This window comes from Podarcis liolepis (genome assembly GCF_965112155.1).
Source record: "Podarcis liolepis genome assembly, chromosome: 3".
NCBI lineage: Eukaryota > Metazoa > Chordata > Lepidosauria > Squamata > Lacertidae > Podarcis > Podarcis liolepis.
In genome coordinates this window covers 66,911,536-66,936,024 of record NC_139557.1, presented here as the reverse complement: position 1 = coordinate 66,936,024, position 24,489 = coordinate 66,911,536, and the positions used below count along the sequence as shown (strand labels likewise).

Here is a 24,489-nt window from a genome sequence, read left to right as displayed (position 1 = left end):
TGCTCTGGTTTCGGTGTTCTGTTGTACCAGAAGCAGCTTAGTCATGCTGGCCACATGACCTGGAAAAACTGTCTGCGGACAAACGTAAAGCGTTTGTCTGTAAAGCGAGATGAGCGCCGCAACCCCAGAGTTGTCTGCAACTGGACTTAACTGTCAGGGGGTTCTTTACCTTTACCTTTTACATAAATTGGCATGTGCAAATTTTATGCAGTTTGTGCCCCAAGGCTTTTAAGTAGACAATGAGGCATGGGGAAAAAGCTGATCTGACCTAAGCAGCTACATTTACCGTATTTTCACTCTATAAGATGCACATTTTCCCCTCCAAAAATTAAGGGGAAATATGTGTGCGTCTTATGGAGCGAACACAGGCTCCTTGGCTTAAGCGATAGCAACGCGAAGCGTCCGAAGCACAGTGGGAGCGCTCCCACCGCACTCCGGAGGCTTCGCATTGCCTTCCGCTGAAGCCTGCAGAGTGAGAGGGGTTGGTGCACACCGACCCCTCTCGCTTTCCAGGCTTTAAAGATAGCCGCCTGAAACCTCTGGAGCACAGCGGGAGCCCCCGCTGCACTCCGGAGGCTTCAGGTTCCTTTCCCTGAGGGTAGGTGCCCCTTTAGCTAAGCGGGAGGAGAAATGGAAGGGGCTCCGTTTCTCCTGATGCTTTACTGAAGGGGTGCTGCGCAGAGAGGGGGAGATTTTTTTTCCCTTGTTCTCCCCCTCTAAAACAAGGCGCGTCCTATGGTCGGGTGCGTCCTATAGAACAAAAAATACGGTAATTTTTTTGGCAACCACCCTCATTGAGCTGGAATGATGAGGGATGGTTGCAGTTTGGGATCTTGCCTAGCCTCTCCAGCCTCCAATGATGGTAGTGGTAGCTCTTGTCCTGGGAAAGACACAGTTGCTATTACAGTCAGCTGAAGCTGATTAGCAAGGTGGGAGCCACCCCACCTTCAAGGTGAGCTGCGGTGGTGTCTTGAGGTATCCAGTCTTGATCTTAGTTGAAGAATTTCAAGTAGACTCCTAAAACTCAATCTTAACGTAGAAGCCACTACCAACCTAGTGAGGTGTAGTGGTCAGAATGTTGAACTGGGACCTCAGAAACCCAGGGTTCAAATTCTCACTCAGCCATGAAGCTCATTGGGCCAGTCCCCATCTCTCAGCCTAACCTACCTCACAGTGTTGCTCTAAGGGTAAAATGGGGAGGGGAAGAGACATATATACTACCTTGAGTTCCTAGGAAGAAATGTGGGGATATAAATATAATAATAAATAATCAAAAACTGTCTTCCAACAGCAAAGCCACAGATTGGTTAAGAACTTTTAATTATTATTATAAGCCACATGTTGAATCAGAACTTTATTATTATCATTATTATTATTATTATTATTATTAGGAACCCTACAATATGTTGGAATCTTGGTTCTGCCTAATACTGAATGCCCCGGAGTCCTCCAATGAACTACTGAAAAATGTGCTTCCATCCATAAATATGAATAGCCTTTTTATTCCTTTGAGGTTACTCATGTGGATAAATGTTTGCCTGGACTGGAACTAAGTGATGGCAGGACATAAATTTTATTTGTCTTTAGACCTAAATTATAAGATAGCCATAGAGAAAACTATAACCGAGCTGAGGTAAGTTAGCTTAGAGTTGATTTTGGCAGTAGAGGGAGCCAAGAACTAAGACAGGGTCAGTGTTGTTGTTAATGGAGTTGTGAAGGAGAGATGGGGCTGGCTAAAAATGCAAGGGCCAAAGACCTAAAGTTCTGCTACCATTCTGCTAGCCATCATTCTGCTACCAGCAGAAATTCCTGTTTTTCTGTTGCCTTTTTCTGAAACTTTTCCAGCTCTACAGTGTCACATTTGAATCAGTTAGCCAGAAATTCACAAATATTTCATATATGCACCATAATTTATCCACTGTTAAACTGTTTCGGAGTAATTCCCTTTCTTTATGATTCTTTTTTTTATATATAAATATTTTATTGCAAGTTTTAAACAAAAGAAAATCACCAAACATATACAATACCTTCACGAAAGAGTAACAAACAAAAGAAACACAAATAGACAAAAACACAAACATAGAATAAAAAAGATCATAACCATTCATATCTCATTTTTTCATAACTATCTGGACTTCCTCACACCTCCCTTTCCTGCGTTCTCCGTAATAAAGTTATAAACAGCAATTTATTACCTTATTTCAATTCTTATTTTCTAGTTCTCATGTATTATGCCTCAGACTTTCTTTATGATTCTTAAAACTGAATTTTTCTTTACTACTGCTCCAGTGCAGTAGCTATCTATTATGACCCCAAGATCAGTTTCTAGCTGATTGAAGACAGAAGTGTACATGTGGATTTATGATTTAAAAATGAAACCAAACCCAGTGTGTGTGCACTCTTAATAGGCCATTTTTTTGCAGCCTGTTTTGCAGATCTCCACAGTTTACCTAGGATTTTATATTCCTGTGTAATTTGATGTCATCTGCAAATTTAGGCTGCATTATACTAGCCACGCCTGACTCATGATCATTTATGAGTTAAGTAGCACTGGTGCTAATACACATCCTTTGGGGAGCTTGCTATTAACATCACCATTCCAATTGTCGGTGTATCCTTGGTTTTTTTTAACCAGCTGTTGTTCTATAAAAGGGCCTCTTTTAGTATCACTTGACTTCAAAGTTCCCTTAAGACTCTTTGATTTGTGGCTTTGTCAAAGGTTTTCTGAAGGTCAAGTATACGCTAGGGATGCTCAAGAAATTTGATTTCTGTGAATTCCAGTGCTAACAGACCCATATCTCCTAGATTAATGTGCAGATCAGAACATAATTATCCCTCAGATTTTCCACCTATCTAAATTTTGCTGTGTAGTTCTTGGCTCCTAAAACAGACCAAAATATATTTAAAATGTGAATTTTAGTGTAGATTAGATTTAGAAATTTGTATATTGGGACAAAATCTTAATTAAATATGTATTTTTATTAAATATATACATATTTAAATATCTTTTTTGGAGATTAAAACAACATTTGCAGAAACAGCACTGGAGTGGGCTTATAAATGAGCACATGTGTAATTGACAACATTAGGAACTGGTGCAGAGGGGTGCTCTTAGCACTGGTGTCACCTCTGCTGACTATAAACAGGAGTAGATAGGTAGCCGTGTTGGTCTGCCATAGTCAAAATAAAAAAATTCCTTCCAGTAGCACCTTAAAGACCAACTAAGTTAGTTCTTGGTATAAGCTTTCGTGTGCATGCACACTTCTTTTGTGCATGCACACGAAAGCTCATACCAAGAACTAACTTAGTTGGTCTTTAAGGTGCTACTGGAAGGAATTTTTTTATATAAACAGGAGGGATGAGATGGCTGGGGGGTCAGTGCTAAACTCCCTGTTGCCTTGCCTTTCTCAATCTCAATTAGCCTCAATGACTGGGATGCCAGGAGGTGAGGTGTACTCTGTTGCCCTTGCTTGCTGGCTGATCCTGATTGACAGGGACTGAGAACTGCCTGATCATTCCATCCCTCTTATACAGCAGGATAGCAGTATCCCTAGTACAGTGGTACCTCGGGTTAAGAACTTAATTCGTTCTGGAGGTCCGTTCTCAACCTGAAACTGTTCTTAACCTGAGGTACCACTTTAGCTAATGTGGCCTCCTGCTGCCGCCGTGCGATTTCTGTTCTCATCCTGAAGCAAAGTTCTTAACCCGAGGTACTATTTCTGTGTTAGCGGAGTCTGTAACCTGAAGCTTCTGTAACCTGAGGTACCACTGTATATACAGTACAGAGCACTTCACACAACGGCTCTGCTAATAGAATTTTATTCATAATCATTCCATCACATCAAGAACATGGAATAATAGCCTGCTGTCTGGTAGGTCGTCCCATCAAATATTAAGTTCCCAGTTTTGGAAATGTTAGCATTTCATTTGTGCCTTGTGCCTGTTCTTTCTGGGAGCTTGAAAATATGGTAGCTGTGGGGCAGAACAGCATCAGTAGTAGCACTGCTTCAAAGTGCCTTCAGGCCTGTGTTTCCTACACAGTTCATTTTAGATATGGAATTTAGAAAGGTGTCACTTCTCTGATTTCATTAGAGTGATATGTTACAGTTTCTGAAATGTGATCTTAATCATACAGTGGGAAAGAGTGTCCAAAGTTCAAAAGCCAAAAAGAAAACTGAAAGCACAAAATTGTCCATAGAAATTATGAAAAATCCACATCCTCCAGTTTACATTCATGTGGCTCCTCCTGCGTGAATGAAACTCAAGAAATACCTGTGGCACAGTTCTGAAATTCCCTTTTAGGAACCCTCATTTCAGCTTTTATAGGTTACTTTTTGCCACTCTGTGGTTTCTGGACTGTTCCAGCAACTTCCACAGCAAAAGCAAGTTTTCTGTTAACATGCTAGGACAGCATATGCAACCTGGAGCTGAAAGGCAAGCTATGTTCTCTCTGGCACATGCACACACTCCTATGCTCCTGACTAAGCAAGTTACATTGCAGTTATATTTGAAGTGGACTATTTGATTTGTGAGCAGGAAATAACGGGTTTCCGTGGTAGGATCACTGGCTGCAAACTCTCAAATCTCTTAAACCTTGAATAAGCCAGGCTATGACCCCTCAAAACATCACCTAAACCTTGTAACAGAGCTATACTGTATATCATCATCATCATCAAACCTTTTATTGGCATCACATACAAACATCCATAGTAAATCAATGCAGAATTACCACCTCCCCAATGTAGCAGAACATTTGTCAAATGAAAAGAGGCAAAAAAAGTCTAACGTTACAACCATACTGTATATGAGACTGTCTGGTCAGTCTTTTGCTTACCTGGTAAACTAGCACCAGAAGTAGCCCTAAGACCTGTGAGAAAGGGGAAAGAGGCTGCTGACAGAACAACTGGTTTCCTGATTATCCTATCCATGTGTCTCTTAGCTAGGATGGAGAAGACAGACAGGACTCCCTGAGTGTCTGATACACTCCCTTCTCTGGGGATTGAGGGAAACAAGGCTTTGCAGGCCAAGTGGGTGGAGGAATTGAAGGCCAATGGATGGAGAATCTGAGTGCTAGAACCTGCTTAGTGCAGGCCCCATGGAAAAGGAGGGCAGCCCTCATAGGTCTTCCCTGTAGTCTGCCATGGGCTGTCTGCTCCTACCATAGGTGCCACTACCAAATTCTCCTTAGCCCACTAGACAGCTGACTACTCTTCCTGTGCACCTGAGAGGAGCACTATTCCCAATGAGTCATCTAGTCCAACTCCTGCAGAATCTCAACTAAAGCATCCATGACAGATGGTCATCGAAACTCAGCTTAAAAACCTCCAGTGGAGGGAGAGTCCACCACCTTCCAAGGGAATCTGGTCTACTGTTAAACAGCTTTTATTACCAGAAAGTTCTTCCTAGTTTTTGGCTGCAATCTCCTTTCTTGTAACTTGAATCCATTGGTTCAGGTCCTGCCTTCTGGAGCAGGAGAAAACAAGCTTTCTCCATTCCACATGTGACAGCCCTTTAGGTAGTTGATAATGGCTATCATATCTCTTCCCTGTCTCCTCTTTTCCAGACTAAACATACCCAACTCCCTCAACTGTTTCTCATAAGGCCAAGTGTCCAGACCCTTGACCATCATACCCAATGCAGATCTAAGACCAATTCCATATACTTTTTTGTACATTGTGGCTCATTCTAGACAACCACAGGTAATGAGTTTGTTGGGCCTGCTTCCTCGAAAGTTTTCAGGCAGCTGGTTGGTCAGGCATCCATTATGGATGTATTTATATATAGTAAAGGGTCTCCTGATCCAGAGGAGGGAATTGGATCAGCTGTCCTGAAGGTTCTTTATGAGCTTTTCTATGAACCCTAAATATCATCTAAAAACATCAAACATTAATCCAGTTAAGGTTTTCTTCTGTGCTTCAGGGGAAAAAAATGATAGTAGAGGATGTGAGGAACATGAATAAAATGGCTCCAGCAATACAGCTAAAATGAACAGGAACATATGGGGCCAACACTGCTCAAAGAGATCCAAGTTTAGTGGGACAACTGCTTGATGACTAATGCATTTTCTTTTTCTTTTCTTTAAAAAAAGCTCTTGGTGCTTCTGCACCACAACAACAGATTTTGCAGTGCTAGAAACCTTCTGCCAGATGGATTGCTCAACCCTTGGAAGGAGCTTTTATCCCCACACATAGTCAATCATCGCAGGCACTGTTTGCAGGACAGCCACATGGAATGTAGCAGTAAGGGTTTTTTTAGTATGCTTTTCTGAAGAAACATGGCAAGGAACACTGAATACTCTAAGGTATAAGGCATGAATTCACTGGCCTATGATTGGGGTCAGTATTTTTGAATCATATAGCACACACAGGATTAGATCACTGATGGAGACAGAGCAAATGAGAAAAGCATAAACTTATTTTGGATCTATAAGACTACGCTGTTGGCCTATGCAAACAGCAAGTGCTACTCTTCAAAATGCAAGGTTTCTTTCTTTCTTTCTTGCATGCTGATGCTAGTTTACTTTTTTCTCTTGGATCTGGTAGCTGATTTGACCTTGCTCAGATTATGCCTAGACTGGCCTCTTGGCCACCCAGGGCTTGGAACTGAAAAAGGGTCCCAGGTAGAAGCAGACGTTTTGCACAAGCAAGAATCCTCTCAAATGCGCTACTAAGTTTCTACACTTCAATCTGAAGGGAAATGGTGTGGAGATTCCTCTCTTTCTTACTTGTGAACACAAGTTCCTCAATGTGTGCTGGCTCCGCCCCCCTTTTTAGCTGCCCGAGCGGACCTGAATGAAGCCTGCACATTCATGGTCCACTCCTGAGGCCTCACCCCCAATGGCACCATGGATTGGTTCATTTAAATGATGGGTTTGGTGGGAACCCCCAATGCTCCACGGTGCCGGGAAGGAGGGCCAGCCAGGGCAACCCGGCGTGTTTCCAAGAAGATTGGGGGTGCAAATGGCACCCATCTCAGATGGATGAGCGCTTGTTCTTCACCAAGTTGGAGCCACATGTCTAAAACCTGTGGAATCTGGCAAAATGTTGTTTTTCTTTGTAACTGATAATTCAGCTGCCCCCCCCCCCAAATGTTGAAAAGAGTTATTATCTATTTTCTGCTATCAAATAAAATATTAAAAAGCTGGTGGGTTCTCAAGACAGTCTCTCTCAGGCTAGCCTGCCTCACAGCATTGAGTTCACTTAGATGCTAAGTAATTATACTGCTGTGTTGCTTAAGTGTCCTCAGGACCCCTTGACTGCCACACCAGCTTTAGTGGTCACTAGTTGCCACTGATCCCTGGAGTAAAATCTAAATGCTTATTAGACAAACAGAACAACATTTAAGTATGGTAATAATTGTGCTTCCCATTCAATTTTACTTTTGGTATAGGAATTACAGGGGGGAAATCCTATAAACATTACCTTTTCTATTTCCTTTGCCCATTGGTGAGTTCCAGTAGCTGGGAAAGATGTAGTTAATAGCAAAATAATTTATACAAATTGTATTCCAGACTTTTGTTGTCATATTAAATATGTGGCAATAGATTTTTAAATGAACTATTAATAAAGCATTGTAGTTCACAATGACTTGCCCAAAGATAACCAAGCGCTTGTCTCCTTGTGTTTTCAGAAGTAGAGTTGCTGTAGTGGGATTTACCAGAGAAGAGTATTCTGGTTTTTTGTTCTGTGTGTGCTTGACTGTCCTCCAAGTGTAAAGATTCACAGTTGTTTTCTTGTAACAATTGGTTGTCCCATAGGGTGAGAATGTGAGGAGGGAGGACAAACTCCAGTTGTGCTTGTGCTGGACATGGTTCCACCATATAAAACGATGGGGGGTGGGGAGCTTAGCATGGGGAAGTGCAAATTCCAGTCTTAAAAGTAGCATCAAAATAGGAGTGCAGTCAAAATAAGTGTACTGAGTCTGGGTGGTGAATATGATTGGTGAGAGCTCTGATTTCTGGAATCATTCTATATTATGCAAAACATGTAAGAGGGTTTTTTCACAGTGAAGATGATTTCTTGTGTATCTTTGTGGTTTATAAGTCACTTCCTGTGTGTTGAAAAATAATTTTTTCTTGCTGCAACTTTCAGTTCTGCAGGAAACATATTCTACTGTTGCCTGCCATACTGTTCTGTCATGTGCAAATCCTGAACAATGAAATCAATGGGCTTTAGAGCCTTTTAACTTTGCACTGGATGTTTTGCAATGCTAAAGACAGATTCTTACCATCTTCCCATAAATGGACGTAAGATGCAATCTCCTTGTTGGGGTACAAGATCAGATACATATTTTAATGAGGAAGGTCAGGAAAACAACAGAGGAAAGCCAATCTGCAGAGAGCAACCATAGGTTATACTATTAAACTTCTAAATCTAGGTATATTCTAAATAGCTTGGAGCATGATGACATAATATAATTTTAAACAATTAAAACTGGTTACTAATTGATGTGTGGGAAGGATCAAACAACAGGGAAAGGAGCATTGAGTGGCATGTATAACAAATGAGGGATGCAGGTGGCACTGTGGTCTAAACCACTGAACCTCTTGGGCTTGCTGATTGGAAGGTCAGCAGTTCGAATTCGCTTCTGCCAGCCTAGCAGTTCGAATGTATACCAGTAGATAAATAGGTACTGCTGTGGCGGGAAGCTAAACAGTATTTCTGTGTGCTCTGGATTCTGTCACGGTGTTTCATTGCGCCAGAAGCAGTTTAGTCCTGCTGGCCACATGACCCGGAAAGCTGTCTGTGGACAAACGGTGGCTCCCTCGATCTGAAAGCAAGATGAGCGCTACATCCCATAGTCGCCTTTGACTGGACTTAACCATCCAGGGGTCCTTTACTTTATATAGAATCATAGAATCATAGAGTTGGAAGAGACCACAAGGGCCATCGAGTCCAACCCCCTGCCAAGCAGGAAACACCATCAGAGCACTCCTGACATATGGTTGTCAAGCCTCTGCTTAAAGACCTCCAAAGAAGGAGACTCCACCACACTCCTTGGCACTAAATTCCACTGTCGAACAGCTCTTACTGTCAGGAAGTTCTTCCTAATGTTTAGGTGGAATCTTCTTTCTTGTAGTATGGATCCATTGCTCCGTGTCCGCTTCTCTGGAGCAGCAGAAAACAACCTTTCTCCCTCCTCTATATGACATCCTTTTATATATTTGAACATGGCTATCATATCACCCCTTAACCTCCTCTTCTCCAGGCTAAACATGCCCAGCTCCCTTAGCCGTTCCTCATAAGGCATCATTTCCAGGCCTTTGACCATTTTGGTTGCCCTCCTCTGGACACATTCCAGTTTGTCAGTGTCCTTCTTGAACTGTGGTGCCCAGAACTGGACACAGTACTCCAGGTGAGGTCTGACCAGAGCAGAATACAGTGGCACTATTACTTCCCTTGATCTAGATGCTATACTCCTATTGATGCAGCCCAGAATTGCATTGGCTTTTTTAGCTGCCGCGTCACACTGTTGGCTCATGTCAAGTTTGTGGTCAACCAAGACTCCTAGATCCTTTTCACATGTACTGCTCTCAAGCCAGGTGTCAAATGTTGTCACTGAAAAGCTGATGTAGATAATTCTTCTGGAGTTGCCAGCAACAGACTTGAGTTAACAAGATGCAGAAATAGGAGGCTAACTTTAGAAGGAATAATCATTTAACCTCACAATGTGTGGGGGGAGTAGACCTGACAATTATAAGTTAGGATATTTGACAACCTCCATGCAGGATGTTTCTTAACAGCTGGCAATATGACGCAAGTTGACTTGACGTGGGGTGATCGCCTAAAATCCATCTTCAGCTTTGCCAGTGTAAGGGCTACCATGTTTTCCTTTACTTTTGTTCTCTGCCTTGCAGGGGACCTGTGTCCTTTCTCAGTGCTGAACCCAGTAGCAGCTGCCTTCCATGGGGAATGAGCCCACCCTTTTCTCCTCCTGCAGCATTTGGTGCAACCTGGTGCCAAGGTTGGTACCAAGCATGACCTGCCCTAGTTAGGTTTTACACAGCACCTCTCCCATTCCTTTAACCCTGTTGGCATTTTTGGATTGTAATGCACCAGCAACGCTACCTAAAATTCAGGATAAATAGTTCTCTCTTGTGTGTTTATAGTTCTTGATTCCTCTGGTCACCAGCAGATGGCTGTATGCACTTGGGTAAGAAACTGCTTTGTTGCCTTTACAAGGCACAGCTGCTTTTCTTTACTTTCATGCAGTAAACTGAAAATAGGACTCAGGGGCCTCATTGAATATCACTTTAGTTTAAGTGTATTATCATATTATACAGTGTGTCTGAGGAAACCCTTAAGCATTCATTGTTTGGCTAATGATGCATGGCAGCATATTCAGAACCCCCTAATGAGTTTAATGTCACATTCTGATAATAATGTTGGAGCATCTCTGGCACTTGGTCTGATTCCTGCTATACAGATGTTAACTCTGCAGCTCTGTAGTGCCTCTCTTTTCAGGTTTCACATTATAACAGCGATTGAATTTCTGAAGTTAAAAGTGGTTTAATGAAGGATTCAGTAATAAGGGGCTGGGAAATTACAGTTTTACTATTGTAGGGCTTTGCAGAAGCCACTTGTGACTGCATAGAGAACCCTTAAAGCACAATAGGAAAGATGAATCTATCCTCCTGCTTTCTTTGGGCCAGGAAGATTTATTTTTGACCACTTACCATACTGCAGCAGAGTGATAAGACAGTTTTCAGAGAATGGGGAACAGGACGCTTTCCATCTGCTGCTGTCACCTAGGGCTCTATGGTTGTTCTGTGCCCACACCGCCATTCCTTGGATGAAATGGCCGCTGATGATAATAAGCTCTTCAGACTCTGATGCTGCAGTATTGACAGCCTTGTAGCAATCTGCTGACATCACTGTGGTCATAAAGGAAGAATGGGGCTCTTAGCAAGCTCTGTTCATGTCACACTATATTGACCTCTCTTTCAGAGCTGTTGGAAGAAGGAGTGAGATTATGTATGTGAATTGTAGAGTTGGGGTGGTGGTGGCCTTCTAGATAATCTAGTCCAACCCCTTACTGAATGCACAATACGGAATCCCCAGCAGATAGCCATCCAGCCTCTGCTTCAAGACCTTCCCCCCAGGTAATTGGTTTAATTGCCCTGCACACTCCTGATTAGCAGGTCTTCACCTACCTCCCCTCGCCTCCCCTCTGCAGCCCCATCTTGCACATGGACAGGGGTAGATGCAACCCATAAGTTTTGCAAATCAGTTTACAGGTGATCACACCACACACAATAAAACCATACAACCTCAAACACACAAAATATTACTAAAATGATTGCTAGATAAACAAAATACCCAATGTAACATAGCCTGAATAAAACCAAACTACTCTATATTACGAGGAGTGTGGAGAATGGAGCAGGCGGGGGTCTTTCCCACCCTTACTCAGAGATGCTGGGAAATAAATCTGGGCAGAGCTCACTCAGTTAATCATGAGACTCTTAATCTCATGGTTTGAGCCCCATGTTGGGCAAAAGTTTCCTGCATTGCAGGGAGCTGGAATAGATGATCCTCATGATCCTATGATCCTTTTGCATGCACTTCCTTTGCTACTCAGCTATGCCCCCCCCCATTGTTTAAACTTTCAGAACTGATTATAGAAACAGTCAAGACTCAAGGCTATATATATTGGGATGAGAAATATGATCAACATTTATACCTTGTGCAGGATTCCTTTAGGCCTGGTCTGAGTGACTGGTCCTTTGCCTGTTCCACGTGGGGTTGCATTCTCTGCGAAGGAGCAGGCTTGCAGTCTGGCAGTGCACCTAGATCTGTCACTGATGCCGGAAGCCTAGGTGTTTTCAATGGCTTAGAGTACTTTCTGCCAGCTTCAATTTGTATGCCAACAATGATGATTCCTGGACAGGGATGTGCACTGTCTGCAAGATTTGACTTTTATCTGTAGATTAGGGAGGCAGCCTAATCCGTTTTGAAGCAGCTCTGTGTCTCTGTGTTGAAAGAATTGCACTGCCTGCCTGTATGCTACTGGGCCAGGTTTAAGATCTTGCTTTTTAGTTCATAAAGACCAAACCAATTGAGGACCAGCTTATCTTAGACACCTTTTTGCCCCCTGTATCACGGCCTAGTCCTGGCACTCAGCTGTTGAAGTGTTTCTGGCAGTGCCACACGTTCAGTGTGTGGTTAGTGGCAACAAGGCCTTCGCTGTGGTGGCACCAACATTATTGAACCCTGTTGCCATGGTGAATAGATAGTTATTGCTCTGTTTTAGAAATAGGATGAAGACTCCCCCCCCTACTAAAGCCTTCCTCAGCTGAATTCTTGGTTTTAGTTTTGAGGCCAATAGCTTTAGTTTATATTAAGTGATTTATAAATTCTTAAAACAAATAAACAAATAAGCTTTATAGCAGCAACTGTTTAATTAGTTGGGTCCTCAAAATTCAGAAGCAAACAGTGAAGATAGCTGGAGTGTTCCATGTCAAACATTTGTATTTAAATAATTATGAAAATTAATCTCATGTTCCCATGAAATGTGCTCAAGGTGCCTTCACAATTTAATATTGAAACAATGAACAGAAAAAGAATGGGTCACTGATGAATAATAAAAAGTATCTCTGGAGAATAGCATAGCAAATAAGACGCTCATAGGCACTGTCCCTCAGTACAACTCCTCTGGCAGGGGAGGGGACTCATAATAGGGCGTCAGGTGGAGATCTTAATAAATAGGCAGCTCATATGGCAACAGTCGATCCTTCAGTTTAAGTTTTAAACACCAGCCTTAAAACAATTTGGAGAAGTTGAAAAATATAATAGATTGTTATGAAAAAGCAAATAAAAAAGATTAAATTCAAAGGCTGTAATAAGGTAGGAAATTCTCCTGTACAAGTTGCAATAAATGTTTGACAAAGAGGCACAGACATTGCACCGAACCACTTTCAGTGCCTTTCTGGAGAGCTGGGGGGGGGTCTGGTTTTGAGACAGGGAGGGCTGCTCTGGAGCCTAGAGACAGTCCCAGGACTTCCAGCTACACACACACACACACACACACACACACACACACACACTCTATCTCTGGTATGTGTGCTACAGGCTCATTTGAATCACAGCCAAAATAGTTTACTGGGACCAGATGGAACTTGGCAGTTGTTTCCATTTAGCATTCAAAGTGGGATATTTCAATGTATATAAAGTAGGCAATAATTCGGGAATGTTTCCTTTCTCACTTCAGATAGCTTTCCATTTCCTCTTAAAGTCTCGAGAGCCAAAAGGCACTATCAACTTATCACTTGCCCCCAAACAGAGGACAGAGCCAATTGCTCTTGTAATTTGCCTTATGTAATGCTTTTCTCTTCCTTAAATATTAACATCAAATTGCTCCAGACTTTTTCCTGTGTTACAAAGACATCTATAAAATTAAACTCTGGAATTGAATAAGTAAATTAGCCAAGTCAGCATCCTGATTTCAAGTCAGTATGCATTTAATGAATCTAGAAAACTCCATCCCTCATCATCTCAGGACAGAAGACTTTAGTAAGGAGCCAAGAAAATTGAAGTTTATTTAAATTCTCTGAAAGCTAGCTTCAAACTAGCTTTCATGAGTGGTCTTGCCCAAGTCCAAAAATAAACCCTACAGGAGGATTTGAGAGGCCACAACTCTGAGGTGGAAAAACACAACCAAGTGTGGACCACACTGCAAATATACTTTGAATGCCAGTCTTCCCTCACATAGGCCAAAGTAAACTAGAGCTCAGTCCACCAAATTCACTGTGGCACTTTCTAATGCCTACTAACTCTGGGTCTCTGTGCAATGACTTAAAGGCCCACTGTGCCACGAAGGTGGCTCAGAGGTGAGCCACCTGAGGTTCTCTAGATGTTGTGGGACTCCAACTCTCATCACTCCCGGCCAGCGTGGTCAAGGATGATGGGGTTTGTAGGCTGACAACATCTGGAGATCAAGAGGTTCCCCATCCCTGACAAATAGTCAGTCAGTCAGTCTAGGCCTCCTCATCCTGATGTCATCCCTTTCTGGGACATAGCCAAATGTTGTAATCAAACCAGTTGTTCAGTGTGTAAACAAAGAGACATACGCCTGCTTGGATGTTGCATACTTTGATTTGTAACCCCTTATTCCCTAATCTATGATACAAGGCAATAAGTCTATTTTATTCTCTGGTGAGGAAAAATGATATATGTACGTAATCATAGGCCAGGGATGGAGTCCTGCTTCCATCAGTCCCAGCCAGCAATGGATAATTGGAGCTGAATAAGGTCAGGAGAGCCATGGGATCGCCATCCCTGTTACAGACCTTTTATAGTACAAGTTCTCATGTAGGAAGGCTAATCCCTCATGCATACTATAGGATCCTGGGCTGAGCTCTAGGCCACACAACTTCACCAATGTCAGAGGATCAAGCTGTGAGTCAATTCAAGGAGATCTTTAATTCTGTTTGTTTACACTATTATGCTTAATTGTGAAAGCTGCTTTAGTTCTACTGCATTGGGGCCTACTTTGTAGTAAACATTGCAGTCTCAGATAATTAAATCTGAATGTACTTCAGCCTCTTAAGCTACAGTGGGGGAGGGAGATGTGCTTACGATGACTTGAATAAGTGGAAATCACCCCCACTCACCCCTTTTTCTGGTGAGCAGATTGATTGAATTTATGGAGCTATTGCTAAATGTTTCTTGCAAGGTCTCTTGCTGCTTTCTTGCTGTCCAAGCAGACCTTGAGCAGGTATAGAGAAAATACACGGTTGAGATTCATTTGGATTCTGTCAGAAGTAAACTGCTGTGAGCTTCCAAGAAAACATTTAACTTTTTACCAACTATAAATTCATAGGGTTGCATGAATATGAAGCCATCCACTGTTAGGGGGCAGACTTCTGCCAGTGCAATGGGACTTATTCTCCCTATACCCCATCTGCTCCAAAGGGCTGGAGAAACCCCCAGAACAGATTGGGCAGGGCAGGGAGAGTTGAGGGAGGGGACACCTCATTGCACAGGCGGAAGTCTTTGCACCAACAGGACAGCTTCATTAGATATAACCCAAAGAATTTATCTTAAGAGATTATTGTTTTCTTTAAAGCTTTGTTGCATCTGAGACCACTATGTACAATTTGGAGATTGGGGTGGGGGGGGAGTGATAAGTACGAGCATCGTTTAGTTTGTGATATAGTACAGAATTTGAAATTGCATGAACTTTCTGAATACTGGTTTTGTGATGGTCCGCTTGATACATGGTGTAAAGCAGCTGCCGGTTGGAGTAGACTGGAGGAAACTGGGCAGGCTGGAGCCCTAGTAAACCCCAGAGCAAAGGCTTTTAAAGAAGCTTACGGTAATAGCTGCAGTAAATCTGAGCATCTGCAGATTCTGAACCAATGATGTTTTTCCATAGCAATTTGAGGTTTTCAAGGTATGCAGATTATGTTTCATTAGCAGATTAAAAACAAAAACCAGCCATATAGAAGTTGCAGGGAAGAAACCCAGCCCAATTAATATTGTTGTCCATTTCATGTGAATGAGGAACATATTGGCTGTGTTCACATGTCATGGTTATATCATAGTTTACCATGAACATGAACATTGTTGGTGTTTTGCTGCTTGCCTAGTGAGAGCAACAAACCATGACTCTTGGCTTAATGTTATGTCTGAACCAGGGATCATTATTTGCTTCACTCAAAGCATGATGTGAATCCATGGCTTGTTTTGAGTGAAACCAAGCATGACTTTCATAGACATAAGGCAGGTATATATTAAAAAGATTTAAAGCAATAGGGTAATTTCCACCCTTTGGAAATAGAACATTGTCAATTTTTGACTGAGGATTTGCTGTGTTATCTGTCTTTTGGAACTGAATGGTTTGCAGATGGCGTTCAGGAAGTGGTTTCTGTATTTTTGGAATGTGAATGTCATTCTTCACTAGTAACTTGGATTTGATCTTCGTATGTGCACATGTGCATACACATAGAGGAAATAAGAATACTTCTAGGATTTGTGCTTGACCTCAAAATATCACAGGCTCCAGCCATTTGGAAGGCATAATTCTTTCCAGTTAAAGGAATGTATAAAAGCAATTGCTGTTGCTGTCATGTTGCTTTTGTTTTTATTTCTATTTTGTTACTCAAAAGTAACTTGGAAACAGCCTGTGGCTGTATCATAACTCATCACAATTCTTGCAGGAAAAGCCCAGTGTCCTATTTCTAGTTAGCAGAACAGTGCCCTCTTGTGGAACAACCTACAGAGTCAGTGTTGACAGCAAAACGAAATCTAATTTTACTATGTATCTATGAACACCTTATGTAGACTTCTGCATGTTCATTCTTTGAATAAGAGTTTATGATGCAACTGCCCAGGATAATTTCCAAGAGAGAATTTTTTTAAACTGTAGTTGATGGACTTGAACATTCAGCCTGGTCATCATACAAATGAGAGCAGTAGTCTTGAATCAGCTGCTTACCAGCTACAATGGTACTTTGGTTCTCAAACTTAATCTGTTCTAGGAGTCTGTTGGACTCCATTCAAAAACCAAGGCACAGCTTCCGAATGGCTGCAGGAGATTTCTGCGGCGTTCAGGATACTTGGGGCAATTGTTATTCTGTGGAATATTTCTACCATTTGCTTTTTAAAAATCTTCCATTTCTATAAATAGTGTATTTTTTATTATGAACTGGTTCCCCAGAGGTATGTCAACAGACAAAAAGATTAAACCAGTGGTCAGCTACCAAAAACATCCATTTGTCCACTGTAGGAAAGAGGATACTGGACCTAATATGCTTTTGGCCTGAGTTAATAAGAGATAATTTATCACACACCAGTGAGTTTTAATCCTCAGTTTGGGAGTCACTGCAATAATATAGTCAGATGTCTGGGCCCAGGCAGCCTAGTGGAGGTAGTTGACTGTTAATTTGGCAGGGATGGGGAAAAGCAGTTTGAAGTGAATGTGAACTCTTACAATGATTCTAAGCCTGAACTATCAATGCAATCTGCATCTTTGATTGTCATCACCACCATCAAATAATAATTAATTTCTAAACAATTTACTCCAGCCCTTCTCTTTCTTTGCAAGACTCTTTTTCACATTTCTGGCATTATGGGCAAACATGCTTGCTGTGTCAAAAGTAATTTTTGTAGCTTTTAAATATTTATAAATGCCCAGAGGACTGTGGTCAATGGACAACCTAAACGGAAAAAAAGAAACTCAAGTAACATGTAAATCCATGAATGCCAGTTAGGAGACATTTCTGTAATCTCCAAAGCCACAGAAGGAACATTGGAGATCAGGAAAGAATCAAAGCTGATATTCATGACTTCCCTGCTCATGTTCAGCCTCTGCAGATTCAGCAATGCTCTTCGCTAAACCCTGTTGTGCGGATAGGAAAACTCTGGCCCCCAAAACTCAATGAAGCCCTCCATTCCTCTTTACCTGTCCATGGAAATCTCCCAAGGCCACTCCCCTCGCTTGGAGCTGCTTTGCACCCTCCTATTCCTCTTTGTTGTCTGGACGGTGGACAGAGAGGAATGAGTGAGTAAATTAACATTTGTTGCTCCACCCACTTTTTCCTTCTGGAACTACCACTAGTGTGCTCCCTCAATGGTTTGTTAGGAGGGCATGTGATCCTTGGGTTGAAACAGCTTCCCTACCCTTTCCCAAGCAATTTTGCACCTTACCAATCCTAATTCAGCTTTTTTAATAAAAATTACTAACACTAACAAAGAAGATACATGAGCTTGAGAGAATTTATTTATTTTCCTATGAACAATAAGTCATAATTATAGAGAAGTTTTCATACACAGAAAATTCCTTTTGTTTCCTCTTTTTTTGCTAAATGTAACAGAGCACAGTAATATTTACAAATTCATATGTTTTTTCCCCCCTCCTCATTTTCTCTCATTTTTTATTATACACCGCTTTTTCAGGTTGAAGCAAACTGCAAAGACTTATTGGTACTGGTATATTACAGCTACTTACATTATTTAAGAACAGCAAATGGAGAAAAATAAGTTATTTAAATATTGATTCATATACAGAAAGTGCAACATTTGTTAGTTGTTACATAACTTGTTTAAAGTTTTCATTTTCCAAAAAGAGGTCTTGAGTATGAGTAAGAGTTAGCTTGGAGTCAATGCGTTTAGACTAAAAATAATACAATACAGATGTACAGCCATGACTTGGTGAATTGACCTTTATTCCTGCACTTAGATCTGTGTGAAAAGGGTTAATAAGGATTTGTGCTCCAGATCTTATTTCCAGAGTTTCCACTTGCACCAAAGCCAGGTTTACAATTACAAGTCTTTAGACCATCAGGCCTTACCTTGCTAACGTTATGATTTGATGCCAACTAAAACAGTATGACATGGAGACTTAAGTGGCCCTGTATGTCTAGAGATGAATTGAATTGGCACATGCTTCTGGCTTTGTGTATTTTGACAGTCTCCAATCCAACATTTACTTGGAACCCTGCATGTAAGGAGATGGTGGTAAATAACATGCTATTGTTTACCGTGAGTTCATTGCTGTACATAATGTTTAAGAGGTACCTAACTTTTTAAGGCTTTTCCAGGATTAATATATATACTGTTGAAATGGTCAACTGCTAAATCAACAATAAACTAAAATAATCTGTAAGCAAAAGTCTAACTCAAGAATGAACAAATTGAAAAAATATTTAAAAGCAATGTATATATTTTAAAAATCAGGAAAATTTGCACTGGATTTGTAAACAGGCATAGAAGTTCTACCCCTTTGTCATTCAGTTTAAGCGATCATCATTCCTAACGTAGCTTAGGGATATTAATGTATACAGTGCTTTCGATAAGAGTGAACACTGGTTTTTCCCTTTCCTTTCATTCAAGTTTGAACCAGTAAGGCAGCTTCTGTAGCCTAACAAATTTAGATTGCTTTTGTTGTTTAAAAGAACAATTATGTTGTTTAAAAGAACAATTGTTGTTGGCTACTTTCCTTCGCTCAATTTGTTCTTTTAAAAAGCAATTGCCTTTTGAGGGTGTATCTAGAAAAGGAGAAAAAACTTAAGATGAGGTGAGGGCTGCATTCTGTCAGGGGTCAGAGGTCAGGGGTTGCATACGGGCCTATGGAGGGGTGACACCCCATTCACACTAACCCACCCACATTTTCCCATGCAACTAATACCTCTGTTCACACAATTCTCAAGGCTATGCTTTCCTTTCACAGGCTCCAGCAGGGAAAGTCTCCACCAGCAGCTTGCTGTTGAGGGTGCAGAGGAACTGCGGAGGAGATGGAAACCTGATGCAGGCCACATCTCACATACGTGCCCCCAATTCAGAAGGATAAATATTGCAAGGTACTCATTTTTTAAATATTTGTTTTAAAACACAACCTAGCACCTAAATGAAAATCCTGTTGGTCATACCACATGTATTTGTAACCATATGACCCAAATTCAGCGTAGCACATGTGCTCTGATGTACTTTGTGCATTGCTTCATTAACTTCAATTCCAGTAACACATTTGTAAATGTAAATGAATGTCCATGATCTACTTTCTCCATTTAATAAATGGAACACTGTTTCCAAGTGTGGCAGCTGTGTGCACATCAGAATACATTGAACAGATTTGGTGGAAGCGGTACATTTTGGGGGTCCCAAGGTCCTTGATGCGGGTGGCACTGTGGTCTAAACCACAGAGCCTAGGGCTTGCCAATCAGAAGGTCGGCAGTTTGAATCCCTGCGATGGGGTGAGCTCCCGTTGTTCAGTCCCAGCTCCTGCCCATCTAGCAGTTCGAAGGCACATCAAGTGCAAGTAGATAAATAGGTACCGCTCTGGCGGGAAGGTAAACGGCGTTTCTGTGCACTGCTCCGGTTCACCAGAAACAGCTTAGTCATGCTGGCCACATGACCCGGAAGCTGTCTGTGGACAAACGCCGGCTCCCTCGGCCTATAGAGCGAGATGAGCGCCAGAACCCCAGAGTCGTCCGCGACTGGACCTAATGGTCAGGGGTACCCTTACCTTTAAGGTCCTTGACAGTCAGAAGTCAAAGGGGCCGCTTGCTATGTTATGTTTTTTACTGTGTGAAAATATTATTTTAAAGCACACCCCTACCAATGGTTGTCTGGGAATTAGCATTGCACATGACAGTCTTGGAGACAGACAATACATGGTGCCACCAAGGAATGTTTCTACTTTGTCCACATGAATCAACTGACAGGTAATGTGAGAAATGACTTATTTTAATGACTGCTTAATGTGCACAATTACTTGCCACTACAGACAGTTGCAGGTGCAAGGCACTTTTCTGGAGATAACATATTCTTCCTCCTCACTATTACTGTCTCCCCAAATTATGCTAAATCCTCTTTATATGAAGCAATCCTCACTTCCCATGCACCATGTGATCTATTTTGCCCATATTTATATCTATGCTGGTAGAAAGGGTCATATTAGTCTATTGCAAAAGCAGTCCTATTGCTCCAAAATGTATTATGTTTGTTTTAACAGCCACAGGTTTAGTCTGTAAATCTACTTAAATGGAAAGTGGACCTGAAAGCAATGTGTCATTGTCTGTGTATGGATACTGGAAGTATTTACGGTACTTTTAAACTACATTATCCATATTAACATGATTGCAGGGAGGACAGCTGTATCCATATTACATAGCCCAGCATACTAAGCTTAAATACTGGACATGATTCAGTTAAATTGAAGCACCCTGAAGTCCCTTTTCATTGCTTGAATGCTCTAGTTTCAAAGAGCTAACTTCAACTGGCTTGTGCTCATCATGTGGAAGCTAACCTATGCTGGTATCTTTCAGACCCATGGGGTTAGGCCCAAAGTGAAAACCTTTTCAGAAAATTAAACTTTCTGTGCACTTCAACACTTTTGGAAGCTTGTTCCATGTGCTTTAATGGATGCACTTTTAAACAAGTTTATTTAGGATTAAAGCCTTAACAACTGCTTTTGTCAATTTGTTAAAGGGTTTACTTACTAACCTCCCTCAGCCCCGACCCCACATTCAACTGTCTCACATTCTCTACAGCCATCCTGTTAAAGCGTCTCTCTTCCTTATGTCTCAGCAAAGGAAAGAAAATCCAGAGCAGCTTTGGACACCTCAGTTTAAATTACTTTATAATGTTTTGCTTTTAGCTTTAAAAAAATACTGCAAAAAGTTAAAAAGCACATCAAGTCAAAAACACTTTTGGAGAAGGCTGTGTGCCTTTGTGACCCAACTTTCCTCTTAAGGTTGAATGTGCTTTAAGAAGTTGTATAAACTACTTTCTTTTCATAGGCAGGACAAAGCAAGTGAGTTAGAGAGGTGACGACACTTGTGTAAAATTACAAAGCAGTTTTGAACCAGATCTGAGTTTCCAATTCCATGCTGAGCTCATTACATCTTCCAGTTTACTCGCTGTTATTTATGCTGAAAAGCCTCTACAATTTTAGCTTGTTAATGGACACTAAAGAATAATCTAGATACATTAGAACTCAAGCTGAGCTTATTTGGTATACAAAATGTCTGGCCATGTACAAAAATAAACCATCTATATTCACAGAAGGGAGTAAGAGATTCTACACTGCATTGTTTAATAGTTTTAGAAAACAAGAACATGGTGAAGAAAGAACAAGCTGTTTCAGCATCCCAGGTGAACCTAAGTAGAGCCCTGCTGGATCAGACTAAAGGCTCATCTAGTTTAGCAGCCTGATCTCACAGTGCCAACCAGATGGCTTTTACTCTAATTGTCATTTTAACACCCAACAAAAGAGGTATTATATTGACTTTTTGCAAGAATGACAGCTTAAAGTTTGTTTTCCCCATCAATACAATGGAATGTGATTCTTGTTCTGGTACTGTGTCAGACACACAATTTTCTTATCAGTTAATTTACTTCCCTGGATAACCTTTTGTTTTTCAGAGACCAATGTTTTCCATTGATATGGTCAGGATACCAAGTCAAAGCTGCAGCATTTCAACTGACAATATAATACAGTACACCAAATTGCAAGTAACATGAAAAACCTTTTTTTATAATTATATATGTACATACACAAGGCAAAATATCTTTTAGCCTTTTAGTAATACCAGCATACGAACTGCCATAAACAAGTTGTTAGCCTGAGAACCAAAATCTGACTTCAAAAAGAAAACTTTACAAAACAGATGTTACAATCTACAATAACAGCTATAAGACACAAACCTGTCAGGTGCCAAATAATAGTGACAACAACGAAATGCCTCTGAAAAACGAACGCTGTAAGTGAACTGCTCAAAAGCATTTTAAGGCAAATAAAAAGCTGAGTGCTAAAGAAGCAGTTATAAAAATGACTTTAATTCTATACAAATAAGGAATTTTCTGAGTTGGTCTTGGAAATTGCACTGGCATAAAATGAGATCCACAATAAAACTAAATCCATTGAGGATCTTTGGCCTACCTAGAGGCTCAGAAACCTGAAAAAACCCACCAAACACAGGAAGGAGTTTTATTTATTTATGTAAAACGAATTGGTGGAATGAAAAGGATAAACATAAGCTACTATGAAGAGATGTAATGTTTAAGATTTTTACTTGTAAAAACACCCCCTGGGGTGTTTGTTTGCTTAGGACTGTAGATCCATGATTTATCAATGAGCTGCACTTTAACAGATGAGCAGCCCCAAAGTACAGAGACCTAACTCTACTCCTCCAAGTTCCTGGGGCTTAAAAGTTGATGTAAAGTTCCCTTTTTTGTAATGGACATGTATATTCTGAAATGGGTTGAAGCCAGCCTCAGTCTTTAAGAAACTAACATAACTGTGCCTTTTCTTTAAGGGGTAATCGGCAAGCACCATTTCCCTCTCAAAACAACTTCTTATATTCTCCAACGTCTTCCCAAAGACCTCCATTGCCTGATGCCAAAGAGCTTTCTGGAGAAATTAAAGATGAAATTGACATGGTAGGAAACTCTGGCTTTTCCAACTGGCAGATGCTATGTTTCAGAGTGTGTTATATTGTCTCTGGGTTGAGGGTACTGAGTAGTCTTGCTGCTGCCAAAAGCTTGCTTATGTGCCTCTCCTCTGTGATGCCAGCCTCATGAAGTGATGTTTTTGACAGAGAAGGCACTTTGCTTAGGTCATCAATTCCTGCAGCCATGAAGGAGCTTGAGTACATCGGAAGGCCAATAGAAACCAGCCAGTCGGCTATGGAAGTGATATGGCCGGGGGACACAGGTTTTCGACAGATTTCAGTGAGGCCTCCACTTGGAATCTGTAGCAAGAGAAAACGCAATATAACCAGCTGGTTGACTTTTTCTTTTTTAAAAAAAACGATAACATGGGGCTTACTTCCAAGAGGTATCTATAATGCTATATTGTGAAGCAGATATCTGGGCATTTCGAAGCAGTCCTTTAGCTTACTAGATACTATTTTGCTTAGTCACCTCAAAATTGGGGCTGTGCAATGTCAGCTTTTCAACATTGCGATGTATCACCAGCCAAACACTGCGATCTGATGATATACCACAATGGTGAAACGGAGGGAGGAACAAGCTGCATTGGAGTTGGGCTGAAATTGCAACCAAGGGAGATGAGGTGGTTTCAATCAGTGCCTCATGGGGCTAATGCAGTTTGTTCCTCCCACTGGGTGTGGAGGGAACAAACTACTGAGGTGAGTGGGGGGGGCGGGAGGAGGGCTCCCTCAAAGGCGCATGGCTGCCTTCGCCCAAGCAGGTGTGCTGCATCTTTACTCCCAGGGTGACTGACCACCCAGGAGGAAAGACGCAGCCTGTCCGCCCTCCCCCAGCAAAGGCAGCGATAGCCAAGTGCATGGAGCCTGTCAGGCTCTGTTTGTAGGGCTGCCTCTGCTACCTCTTTCTCCTGAAGAGGTGCCCACCCATGTGGGGCTGAGGCAGAGGTGAGTGGCTTCTTTAGACTGCTCCGCTGAGGAGTGTGCAGCTGCGAAGCAATTGATCAAGCCTCCTCCTGCAGGCTGGGGGCTTCATTAAACTGCTCCACTGAGGACGGACGGCTGCGTCTCCTCAGCAGAGTGGTCTAAATATACCACCTGCTAGAGCAATGAGGGCCAGAGCGGCTGCTGTTTCATCTGCGATATACCGCCAGATGAAGTAGCCATTACACTCTGGCCATCATACCTGTCCTGGGCAATGTATTGATACATCACCCAGGCCTAATCAAAACACACATTTCCTTTCCTCCCCACCCCCCAATTTCTTTTCTGCTGCTACCTCAGTATTGATTTCCTCACTCAAAATCATACAAGTTCACAAATCCAGCTTCATTGGCAGCAGCAGCAACTATAACGTACACTGTTTAACTTGAATGTTCCTCTGGGTTTCCATATTTCATGGCTGTCACTTGTGGTGTTAACTCATGCAATGTCTCATCAGCAATAGAAACAGCATCAAAAATGCTTTGCATATGAAAAATTAAGAAGCCAAGGCTAGAATCTTATTTGTTTTTCTTTTAAAATGTAGATCATTCACAAATAGTTTCCCCAACTTGCAATCAGACATGCTAAAGCCCCAGAACTCCATGTTGTTTAGC

General features: G+C 41.6%; 1 protein-coding gene and 1 long non-coding RNA gene across 11 annotated transcripts in view; one reads left to right on the top strand and one right to left on the bottom strand.

The window, feature by feature from the left end:
• The window catches only part of LOC310703755, a 38,392-nt gene extending 15,667 nt beyond the window's left edge, over positions 1 to 22,725 (top strand). Inside the window, exon 2 of the long non-coding RNA XR_014524343.1 lies at positions 19,171 to 22,725. This is a non-coding gene — a long non-coding RNA (uncharacterized lncRNA). The remainder of the gene's footprint in view (positions 1 to 19,170) is intronic.
• Positions 17,709 to 24,489, bottom strand: part of SASH1 (SAM and SH3 domain containing 1) — a 522,300-nt gene continuing 515,519 nt past the window's right edge. For 9 of the 10 annotated variants that reach the window (XM_083496233.1, XM_083496239.1, XM_083496236.1 and 6 more), the window contains exon 20: positions 17,709 to 23,194. In XM_083496233.1, the coding sequence (XP_083352359.1) occupies positions 22,934 to 23,194 (261 nt within the window). In that variant the 3' untranslated portion in view covers positions 17,709 to 22,933. The remainder of the gene's footprint in view (positions 23,195 to 24,489) is intronic. The other variant, XR_014524332.1, reaches the window with a different exon arrangement.